Source organism: Panthera pardus, unplaced genomic scaffold (assembly GCF_024362965.1).
Source record: "Panthera pardus isolate Hobbes unplaced genomic scaffold, ASM2436296v1 HiC_scaffold_8, whole genome shotgun sequence".
Lineage (NCBI taxonomy): Eukaryota > Metazoa > Chordata > Mammalia > Carnivora > Felidae > Panthera > Panthera pardus.
The window spans coordinates 155,266,819-155,279,216 of record NW_026527013.1 but is presented as its reverse complement, the minus strand read 5'-3'; the positions used below and the strand labels follow the sequence as shown (position 1 = coordinate 155,279,216).

General features: G+C 43.6%; 1 protein-coding gene across 3 annotated transcripts in view; it reads left to right on the top strand.

The window, feature by feature from the left end:
* DENND11 (DENN domain containing 11) overlaps positions 1-12,398 on the top strand; it is a 53,591-nt gene that overhangs the window by 12,655 nt on the left and 28,538 nt on the right. For 2 of the 3 annotated variants that reach the window (XM_019452975.2, XM_019452973.2), the window contains exons 2-3: positions 3,449-3,548; positions 4,777-4,935. In XM_019452975.2, coding sequence (XP_019308520.2) covers positions 3,449-3,548; positions 4,777-4,935 — 259 coding nt within the window. The remainder of the gene's footprint in view (positions 1-3,448; positions 3,549-4,776; positions 4,936-12,398) is intronic. The other variant, XM_019452976.2, reaches the window with a different exon arrangement.

The window sequence follows — 12,398 nt, the reverse complement described above, 5'->3', positions numbered from 1 at the left end:
ACGTGTGTTCACCAGACGACTTAAGTATAAGACGTTTGGTAGTGGTCTGTTTGTAACAGCCTCAAATTGGAAATAAGCTAAACGCACATCAACAGTGAAATAGATAATCTGTTACATGCATAGGATGGAAGTAGCTTCGTGGATCCGCATGAATGAATCTTGCAAAGAATATTGAGCAAAAGAAGACCTAAAAGAATGTAAACTACAATTGCATCGATATAGATTTCAAAACAGCCAAGCGCATTTACAGCGTTAGAGGTCAAGATAATAGTTCCCATTAAGAGAGGGTCACGAGGGGGACAGTGGGGCTTCTGGTGTACAGAAGGCTTCTCCTTCTTGGTCTGGGTGCTGGTTACGCAGGGATGTGCATGTTGGGGAAATTCACTGAGCAGTAGTTAGGATTTGTGTGCTCTTCTGTACTTAGCTGTCAGGAAAAAAATTTTAGGTAAATTCAAGTTTTGTTTCTTTGTTTTAAATGTTTATTTTGAGAATGTGTGAGCAGGGGAGGGGCAGAGAGGGAGAGAGAGAGAATCCCAAGCAGGCTCCATGCTGTCAGTGCAGAGCATGATGGGGGGCTTGATCCCCAGGCCTTGAGATGATGCCTGAGCTCAAAATCAAGAATTGGATGCTCAACCGACTGAGCCACCCAGGCACCCTGGTGGTGTTTTAACAAGTTTTTTTGTTAGAAGTCATGGATTGGCTGGGTTGGAGGAAAGAAACAGTGTTAGGACTCTCTGAACCCATTATGGAGCGGCAGCGAGGGAAAAAGGCAGTGGATAAGAGAAGAGGCAGGTTGGGTAGGCAAGGAGGACAGCGTCTACCTGAGGGACACTGCAGCAGCCCTGTCCCAGGCTGTCCCTTCCTAGGCCGGCCACCTGTTCCCATCGCAGAGGGTTAGGGCCGTGTACACAGGCTGAAGCAGGAGCTCGCCAGCAGAATCCCCATGTGCTCCGAGGCAGGGACCATGATCCTGTATATTGGGGATAGGCCCCAACACCCTTATAAGTTCCCTGGGTGCCCTGATGCACTCCACAGGCCGAAAGCCACTGAACCACAGAGATAGTAGACGTGCACGGAAGGGGAAAGATGGAAATCCCTTTATCCCCAAGTTCACCCCTCTTTCAGTATGCAGCATGCTTTTCCTTGTCTTTAACCCGGACACGCACACCATCATTCTGTCCTTTCTGTTTTATAAAATCCTAATTCCCCTTTACACGCTTTTGGGTTTAGCTCTTTGTTAGAGCCCTGATTCCTCTCTTGAAAGAAAACTATTTGAAAGCACCTTAGGCTCTGAAGGTGAGGCCAGATAACCCTCCGTGGTGTCTGCCACGTTTGGAGACTGGACCCATATGTAGTAGACTGGATATGCAGCTTCTCTGATGCTTGGAGTACGATCTGAAAGCACCATTGGCTGGATTATTCATGGCATCTCTAATGCCTAGGAAAGTAGGGTTTGGGGTAGTGATAAGTTTGTTCTAAAATAAAGTGTCATAATCCTTCCCACCCCTGTTTATACTCACAGGGCCATTGCCTACTCCTGGGCAGGTCACCCAAGGCCTGCCGCATCTGCTGCCCTCACCCCCCCCCCCCCAACTCTTCCCACCTTTCTCTGCCCTTGAAAGGGTCATTTCACATGTTTCTTTCCCACTTGGCTGAGGCCTATGCCAGGTGCTCAGAGCACAAGGGAAGTAGGCGAGCCTCTGTCTTCAAGGAATATATATTCCTCTTGTACTGGATACTTGGGAATTTATGTTTAATTTTCTCCCCCTCATTGTAGTTGGGAATTAAAAGCTAGAAGCAATCTTACAGGTGAGTCAGCCTCCTCACGTATTGAATTGTCTTCATTGTACAATAAGGAAACCGAGGATCCAAGAGCTTTTACCAGAGGCCACACAGCTTGTGACAAAACCAAGCCTTGGAGCCAAGTCTAGCCTGGGCTAAGTGCGTATTTAACTGCTCCCCCCACACCGCTGTCGGGTGACTGGTCTAGCTTCATGCAGGGAGTCCAGGCCCGGCCTGGAAACCAGCTCTTTTTTTTTTTTTTTTTTTAAGTTTATTTATTTATTTTGAGAGAGAGAGAGAGAGAGAATGAGCAGGGGAGGGGCAGAGAGATTGGGGCACAGAGGATCGGAAGCAGGCTGTGTGCTATCAGTATATAGTCTAGTGCAGGGCTTGAACTCGAGAACCATGAGATAATGACCTGAGCCAAAGTCAGACACTTAACCCACTGAACCCTTCAGGTGCCCCCAGAACCCTAGTTCCTGGCAGCCCCTGCAGCACACCAGCTCAGCTGGTTAGGGGTGACTCTGAGCAAGTGTTCTATTTGTCTCATTGTTTCCTCGGATGTAAAAATGGGAGAACGTTGAAAATGTGGTAGTTGGTTGCACAGCTGACTATACTAAAAGCCGTTGAGTTGTTTGCCGTAAGTGAGTAGATGGCACGGTGTGCGAATTGTATCTCAAGCTGTTAGAAAAAATAAAAATAAACTCACGCATAGCTCGATACTGTTATTTTGAAAAATTTTGAACACACAAGAAAACAGTAGGGAATATTCCGTATGTGTTCTGTCCGTGTTCTGGGTAACAGTGCTGTTGTGCAAATCTCTGATTCCCTCAATCTGATAGATGCTCATCACTGCTCACATTCTCCTCTCTCATAGCGTTTATCCCCTGGAACTGTAATCTGTGGTCTCCTTGTTGATCTCTGGATTCTAATCTCTTTGCAGTCAGGGACTATGTCTTATTTGGCTTTGTAGCTCCAGCGTCCAGCTTGGTAAAAAGTCAGTAACTGATGATGAGTGAATGAGCCCCAAGGTTCTGGAAGCAAAGAACTGAAGGCCAAGCCTTGGATATGGGCCTCACCTAGGGAGAGAAGAGAAAGACTTTGGGAAGGAAGCAGAGCTACCTAGACAGAGAAGTAGGGAAAAAACCAAAATAGTATTTTCTCATGGGAATCAAGGCAAAAGAGGAATACACTTTTGAGGAATTCTCAAATTCCACAAAGAGGTCAATGACAACGTGAATTAAAAAGAGTTCAGGGTTGTCAGAGTCATCAGTAGCTGTAGAAGGACAAGTTGGAACAAGATCTCAGGGGGTTAGGGAAAGGAGACGGGGGTAAGAACCATGCCCTCGGAAGTAAGGCCATGAAAGGAAGGACATTTGAAAGTAGCTATGCAGAATGGAGCACCAAAGACCATATCGTCACTAGAAAGAATGTGCTCCTCTCTCGGCAGAGGGCAAGGCTCCTTTAAGGCCTGTCTCCTGGCCCTCTGGAGTAACTGGGGAACTCTGCCAGCGTGTGGGTGGTGGATGAGATGACCCACTTAAGCGTCTTGGTGGCTGAGCCAGCAGTGCGTGTATTGGGCAGCCGTATGCCCTCAGCCCTTGTACTACGTCCTTTTCTTTGAATGACTTTGTTTCTTTTAACTTGTCACCTTCCTTTCCCACAGGGAACATGGTGGAATGGTGCTTACCTCAAGATATTGACCTTGAAGGTGTTGAGTTCAAGTCTATGGCCAGTGGGTCCCATAAAATTCAGTCTGACTTCATGTAAGTATTTCAGAATGTAAATCCCTGTACCATTTCTCTCTTCTCACAGACTTTCCCCACAGCGTAAGGGCTCTCATCAGGGGGTCTTCCAAAGGTGTGTAGAAATGCCCTGAAAATATATATAGATAGATTTGTGTTTATATCAGTTTTCCAGCAAGAAGGCCCCCAGCTTTCATTAGGTTCCCAATGGGTTTCATGACCCCCAAAAGTTAAGAACTATCAGAGGTTCTCTCTCCCTTTTAAGAAAACGCTAGGTCTTACTTGAGGTTTGGCTTTGTTGAAAGAATGGACTTTCAGTACAGTTTGGGTTAACTTAAGCCATTTGTGGGCTAAAACTTGAAAGTCCAGCTTTCAGTAAGGCCAAGTTATAGTCCTGTGTAATTAAGATTCGTGTGAGGAGCAAACGAATAGAACACGAGGGTAACGAGAGTAGCTTTAATCTTCTCCCTGGGCTGAAACCATGACAGAAGTGTAAGAAAGGGGGAGAAGATAAAGTGACAGCTGTGGTCATCGGCCCTGTTAAAAATCTCAGAGACTCAGGAAGTGAGGAAAGAATCGACGTGGCTTATGCTACTAAAACAGAGCACCCTTCCAGAGGGGCCTGAAGATGAATCTTTGTTTTGGTTCCTTATGGCATCAGTAGTTATGCAGGAGCGAAGGGATCTGTCCATGGTCATGGGCAGTGCAGCAGCAGACTTGCCAGAGGTCAAGTCCTAGCTCCTGCTGGGTGACCCTTGGTGAGTTGGGTAATCTCTTTATACCTGGGTTGTCTCCTCTGTGGGGTTGAGTGGTCTGGACTGACATTCCCCTTTGGTTCTAAAACATTGGTCTTCAGGCTGAGAGGTTTGTCATGCAGACCCCTGGACACAGCTCTCTGTCTTCCTCGGGGCTGCATCTCACATTAAAAACCAAAGCCAGGGGCGCCTGGGTGGCTCAGTCGGTTAAGTGTCCAACTTCAGCTCAAGTCATGATCTCGTGGTCTGTGAGTTCGAGCCCCGCATCGGGCTCTGTGCTCACAGCTCAGAGCCTGGAGCTGGCTATGGATTCTATGTCTCCCTCTCTGTCTGCCCTTCCCCTTGCTCACATACTCTCTCTCTCTCTCTCTCTCTCTCAAAAATAAAAAAATAAACATTAAAAAAAATTTTTTTTTAAACAAAACAAAAACCGAAGCCAAACAAAATTTCTCTTCTCTGATTTTGAGCCCCATGACGCATTTGGTCCGTTTTAGCTATTTCCGAAAGGGACCCTTCTTCGGCCTGGCCTGCTTCGCCAACATGCCTGTGGAAAGTGAGCTGGAGCGTGGTGCACGTATGAAGTCTGTGGGCATCCTGTCTCCGTCCTACACCCTGCTTTACCGGTACATGCACTTCTTGGAGAACCAGGTTCGGTATGTGGCTCGCATACATGTGCGGGGTGGCCGTGGGAATCTGCCAGCCAGGTGTGTGTGTGTGTGTGAGTGTGTGTGAATGATGAGTCCTCAGAGACATAGGTTGTGTGTCAGAACAGCAGATGCCCTTGCTCGAACATCCATGGCCACATTTCACACCTCAGGTGGTGGTCTTTTCTCTGTCAACCCAACTCATGGCCCAAAGACTCTTCATGCTGGGGCGGATTTGCCTTCGGTCTGTGTCAATACTGTCCTCAGTTTTGTTGAATGACATAATCTGTTAATAAGTACGTGATCTTTGTTTACCCTAAGCCACAGCAATTACCTCCTTCACCCCAGGTAGGCAAATAGACTCTAAACTCTTTTTAAGCCTCATCATTCATTATTCGGGGTCATTATTACTGCTTGTGGTAATAGGAAGGGAATCTTTAACAGAAGCAGTGAAACTATTCGTTATCTTCTATAGTTTTCATTACTCTCATTTCAGATTTTGAGAGAAATCTATCCCTAATCCCTGAGGCACTATTAAAATCTTAGCACCTTTGCCTCTTTTCGGGTACACACATGTGTATACTTTTTAAAAAATATATATACTTGGCATCATACTATGTATACACTTTTATACTTTTAGAATTTATTTGAATTTTTTAACATAACAGTCATTCTTGATGATGATCTTTGAAAGAACATGAAATTTGTTGCTTGTGGGAAAAAAAGTTTATTATTTAAAATGTATGTAAAAGTACAAAGGGGCATCTGGGTGGTTCAGTCAGTTAAGCCTCTGATTCTTTTTTTATTTTGTTTTAATGTTTGTTTATTTTTGAGAGTGAGAGCGAGAGCGAGCAAGCACACAAGCAGGGGAGGGGCAGAGAGACAGGGAGACAGAATCTGAAGCAGGCTCCAGGCTCTGAGCTGTCAGCACAGAGCCCCATGTGGGGCTCAAACCCATGAACTATGAGATCATGACCTGGGCCGAAGTCAGACACTTAACCGACTGAGCCACCCAGGTGCCCCACTTTTTATTTTTTTAATGTTTAGTTTTGAGAGAGAGAGAGGGACAGACAGAGTGCAAGTGGGCGAGGGGCAGAGAGAGGGAGACACAGAATCCGAAGCAGGCTCCAGGCTCTAGGCTCTGAGCTATTGTGGGGCTCGAACCCATGGCCTGTGAGATCATGACCTGAGCCAAAGTCAGACGCTTAACTGACTGAGCCACCCAGGCATCCCCGATTCTTTTTTTGTTTGTTTGTTTTTTTAATGTTTATCTATTTTTGAGAGAGGCCAAGTGTGTGTGTGTCCCTTTTGATCTACAGATAGATCTTTTATTTTTAATTTCAGGAACGTTTCCTCCTGTAAGAAAATATTCCACTTTTCCATTCCATTTTTTTCCTTCTTTATGCACTGGTTAGGCATATGTTTTCTCTGCATTGTCCTCCGTATGTATCATTTTATCATTTTGATGATTATTTTAATAATTCTGTAATGCTAGAGCTGTTCTGTAAGTTGTCTTCATTATTCACTATGGTTGTCTGAGTCCTGACTTCAGCTCAGGTCATGATCTCACGGTTCGTGAGTTCGAGCCCCGCGTCAGGCTCTGTGCTGACAGTGTGACCTGTGCTCACTCGTTCTCTCTCTCTCTCTCAAAAAAATTAAACTTAAAAAAATAAATAAAATATTCATTATTCAGTGTGGTTGAGCATTTAGCGTGTTGTTGTTCACTGGTAAGTTCACTTGGTAAGTTTACTGGTGAAACCGTGGTTCTGTTATTGAGAATCCCCTTGCCCATTTTCCTCCATGGCTCCTAGCTTTGCCTTCTAGGAGATTTTGTACCCATTTTCCGCCACAACCACTTCTGAAGCAGGCATGGGGGAACGTGATCTCCCTGAGGCTGCACACCTAGAGAGCACATTTCTTGCTGGTGTAGGTTGGTGGGTGTAGTGGTTTCTTTAAGGGTGGAGCAGTCACAGGCTTTTATAGGCCAGCCACATGACAATACAGATCCCTCAAAAACCGAATAGGCTTCTGGTCTGTTTGCTTCTAGTCGGTCCCAAATTAAAGTATCTGTTGCAAAAGATTCTTTTCGGTCTTAGTTTTTAAGTCAGTGGACTGTAGACTGGTTACTGTTGTCTGTTCTTGGCCTATCCATCTTTTTCTCATTTAAATGGCAACTACCATAAATACATACGTAAATACATACATAAATACATACATATGTATATACACACACACACACACACACATATATATATATATATATATATATATATAAAATATGACGCTACCTTGAGGCCGTACCCTAAATCTGATCTTTGCAAATGGGTCTGTCTCCCATGACTCTACTCTTAACTGGAGAGTTTCATAAAAGCTTTGAAGGAAATTCTTATCTCCTGGTTTTGGGGTACAAAAGCGGTTGGCTTTTCTAGTCCCATGGGATCTCAAAGAGTTGGAGCCTCAACTAACTTATATTGTAGAACTCAGAACACACTGTCCCTTGGGCTGTATTTCTTTCCATTTTGGCCTGCAAAGTGGCCAGTTCTTGCCTGTCTTCATCTTACTCTTGTAGCAGCTCACTGCAAATGAGAAGCAATCAACGTTTGATTTCTAAGTGCTTCCCCTGGAGGTACAAGTTCACATGACACGGGGCCTGTCCAAGTTACTGAAGTTCTAGCAGGTTTTTGCTACAGGGGGACAAGGGTTACCAGCTTTCTAGTCTACAACACCTACTTCCTTACCACCTTCCCGTGCCAGCTGCGAATTCAAATGCCACGGTGTCTTGTCTGATACCGCAGCAACTCATTTCTGGGCACCACTTTCCGCTTTAGCTAGAGCACAGGCTACGTTGCTACAACAAAGAGACCCAAAATCTAGTGACTCAAAGGAGATAGCTTTTCTAGCACAGCAGTCCTGGAGGGGGAGAGGCAGTCCCGTGTACTAGATGGCTCTGTTCCGCTGGGTCATCCTGGGACCCAAGTCTTTCTGTGTCCTATGCTCCTGTCTCCTAGAGTATTGTCCTCATCTGCATGATAGAGGAGGACTCACCATTACCAGGTCATGTTCAAGCCTCCAAGAAGAGGAAGAACTCAGGAATCCCCCAAGTTAAACACATCACTTCTGCTTACGTGCCATTGGCCAGTTCATTCCTAGCCACACCTAACAGCAAGAGAGTCTGGGAAATGTGGTCCTTGACTAGGTGACTCTGTAATGCGCTACAATCAGAAAGTTCTATTATTCAGGGAAGAAGAGAGTGGCAGTCTCTACTACTGGCATAAAATGAAAAGTCTTATCCCAGTTCCAATATTCATCCAATAATCCCAGCAATTACTGTTAATTTCTCTTCTATCTTTCCAAAATGTGTGTGTGTGCACAAATACAAATATATGTTCTTTTTTCCCCTCCTTTTCATGCAAAAAGTATCAGGTTGTACATGTTGTTTTACACCTTATCTTTTTCAACGAACAATATATCCAAGGAGATATCAGTACAGAAAGTTTATCGTTTCTCACCATTGTATTATATGCCTTGTCTAGAAGAACCGTGCTTTATCAAGTCTCTTATTGATGGACATTTGGTCATTTCCACTCTTTTGTTATTACAAATAATGCTGCACTGAATACCTATGTGCAAATATCATTTCACATATGAACAGAATATGTGTACAGTAAATTTCCAGAAATGAAATTGGTGGTTCAAGGGGTAGCGGTATTTGTAATTTTAATAGATTCTGTCCAGTTGTTTTCCATAAAGATTGTACAATTTTGCCCACCCAGCAGTAATGCAGGAGAATGCAGTTTCCTCACAACATTGCCAACACAAAAATAAAACTTTGAGGTTTTTGGCATTCTGTAGGGTAAGACACCATGCATGAGCATGGTTTTAATTTGCATTTTTCTTAGGAATGAGATGGAGCACCTTTATATTTATTTGAGTCACTTGTTTTCCCTCTTCTGTGAACCATTTCCAGCCTTTGCTCAGTTCTGGTTTTTGTTTTTTTTGGTTGTTGACCTTATTAATTTCCAGGAGATCTTTGTATAGTAGGGACATTTGTTCTTTGCACTATAAATTATTTTTCCACTTTGTCATTCATCTTTTGGCATTACCTTTTGTCATGCAGATATCTTTCTTGATTGAATTCATTAATCTTTTCATGGCTTCTAGATTTTGAGTCACAGCTAGGAAGGTTTTCCAGCTTGCTGATTACAGAGGGCTTGAGGTGACATGAGAGGGAGGGACTTGCGTGACAGTGTGAGGGGGAGAGGAGCATGTGAGAGGCAGGTGCAGGTCCAGGCACAGGGCTGTTAGTCTAAATTAACTAGACTTGGTTTCTGAAAACACCGAATCTGTGTTTTCTGTCCATTCTTACTTCTTGTACCCAAACTTATTTATTAGATTTCCTCCGTAGACCTGGGCTTCAGTATCTCTCTAGCTAGTCCTTTCTGTGACTAGTTCTTATTAATCAGAAGATACTGGAGAACTGTCTTATAATTTAAAAACTAAATTAGAAAAAGGGGAGCGTTCTAGCGTAAAACAGGCTTATAAACATGTTAGTTACCATATCTCTGGACCCTCCTTCGATCATGATTCAAACAACCAACTGTAAAATATTTTGGGGACAGTTGGTATAATTTGAATGTGGACTGGCTATTATTTTGCATTCGGGCTTTGTTACTGATTTTGTTAGGCAAGATAATGGCATGGTGTTTAAGCTCTGTTTTAAATACACTTTATCAATTAGAGATGCACACCAAAGTGTTTATGGGTAAAATATTATGATAAGGGATTTTCTTTAAAGCATTCGAGGAAAAAGTGGTGTGGGGGCAGGGATACGGTGTAGATGTAACCAAACTGATAAAATATTGATCACTGTTGAAGCTAAATGTTGGATAATGGGGCTTATTATTCTTTTTTTTACTTTTTGTAGAAGTTTAAAATTTTCCATAATGAAAAGTTTAAAAGGACTAAACATAAAATTATCACATACTTATTGTAGAAGACTGAAAAATAGACAAAACTCAAAAAAAAAAAAAACCAAAAAACCCCAACCATGATCCCACTAGCCAGCCCTATCTGCTGTGAACATAGCCTTCTGGTCTTTTCCCTGTATAAATATATACATACACAATTTAAAAATATATATATATCAAAGTCATTCAGCATCTAAAATTTCTAACTTCATACATTAACCTTTCTGTGAATGTCGCTCATAATAGTTCTCAACATCATGGTGATTTCAAAGCCTCTCAGTATGTAGACGTATCATGGTTTATTTAACTGTATCCCTGTCATTAGGCTTTTGAGTTGTTTCTTATTTTTTGCCACTGTAAACATGAGCAGCACTGTAGGTAAATGATCGTTCGTATCCAGATATGGTTGTTTAGGTCACCTTCCCAGAAATGGAATTGCTGGGTTAGACAGTATATGCAGTGTACAATTTGATACAGATTGCAAGTGACCACTCAGAAGGCTGGTACCATTCGATACCCACACCAGCAGTAAAAAAAAAAAAAAAAAAATGCCTATTTTTCTGTACTTGCAAAGCCAGAAGCCAGACTGGGTCAGACCAGCAGTGAATACACCAGAGTGAGGAAGGGTACCTATCCCGCAGAGGCATCTCGGACTCTGACGCTGGCCACTTCATTGCTGGGTATGTAGGGGAAGCCAGGATTAGCTGCAGTGGGCATCTTTGTGGTCACATGAGCTTATGTTATGTCCGTGAAGGGGCTTGGGCTTAAGGAGAACCCCAGCGTCTCTGGTCCTGCAGGGGAGCCCTCGACTTAGCCTAGAAGCCTGAGGCTTCAGATCAGTAGTATCTATTCTGCCGTCATTCTCTAGTTTTTACAATGTCCTATGTTTTGGACACTTTCCCTAGATGACTTGGCCTGCCTTTCAGTGTGGTCCTATGCGTCCTGAGAGGCAAGATCACCCAGAAACTCACCCCTTGCACGTCTTTGAAGCTCACCATCCCTTCCAGCTCTCAACCTTGCTACAGTACCTTTGGGGATATCTTGGTACTGAGGCTTGATAATCAGTGTTGTTTATGGCAAAATCTCCAGTGTGTTCAATTTTGACGCTTTCATACAACACTTGTTTAACATTTATCCAGAACTGCCAATTTATATTCCCATCCGTCCTCATATTCTGTCTTCCATATTAGTGCCTTGTTCCGTTCCATCAGTCAGTGATATCTTAGGCTGTCAGAGGACAGGGTCCTGAAACTAGCTTTTTGTCAAGGGACTCTAGCTTAGTGAGCTTTTTCTTTAGAAACTCAGTTCAAATATAGCATTTAAGGCAGTCAAACAGAAAAGACGCTGAGCAGCAAACCAAGAACCTAGAAAATGAAAAATTATCATAGCAGTTACCCCCAGCCCCCTTTAGTGCAGAAAATAGAGTATTGAGAATACAGTAAACTGATTCTCATTGTTCTTTCAGGGAAATTACATCCCAGTGAAAACACTTTTGAACTTAATCATTTTTGAGTTATTTTGTATTAAGCAAATTTTCATCAGTTTGACACATGTCCTTGAAGAGTATCCGGAATCTGCCATCTTCTTAGAATTAAACACAATTTAGCCACCACGGGGTTCCCATCAAGCACATGAGTAGGAGTGAAAAAAGGATTATAGGCACCCACTCCTCATGGTCATTTATTGTTATATCACATGACTTCCTTCTTGTGCAAAGCTTAAAACAAGGTATAGGAACCCCCAAATTCGCCTCCACTCTAAGAGGAACTTATCTTAGTAGTGTGTGTGTGTGTGTGTGTGTGTGTGTGTGTGTATTTAATTTTAGAGAGAGTAGGGGAGGGGCAGAGAGAATCCTGAGCAGGCTCCAAGCTCAGCATGGAGTCCAGTGCAGGGCTCGATCCCACAACCCTGGGATTGTGATCTGAGCCTAAATCAGGAGTCGGATGCTCAACAGACTGAACCACCCAGGAGCCCCTGTAATAATTTTTTTAAATGTAGTTGATTTTTTTTAATGTTTATTTTTTTGAGAGAGGGAGGGAGGGAGGGGAAGGGGCAGAGAGAGAGGGAGACATAGAATCTGAAGCTGGCTCCAAGCCCTGAGCTGTGAGCACAGAGCCCAGTGTGGGGCTTGAACTCACGAACAGCGAGATTATGATGTCGGATGCTTAACCAAACTGAGCCACCCAGGCGCCCCTACTTGATGTTGATTTTTTTTTTTCTTCTTAAAAGGTGAATTTGCCTGTAGATCTCTTCCAGGGCTGGGCCTGAATTTGCCCCATTTACCCAGTGTTTTGAGCCCTCACTGTGCACCTGCCTAGATGCTGCCGGGTCGCTGGGGAGGAAGGAACCTAATGTTTGTGAATGACTGAAATGTGGCACAAGGCATATGAGGCTCTCTTCCTGCTTTATTTCATTTAGCCCTCAAAATAGTGTTGAGTTGGCACTAGTACCTCTCTTCGAGGGAGAGGGGGCAAACAGCGGATTTTAAAAAGCGTAGTAACTTCC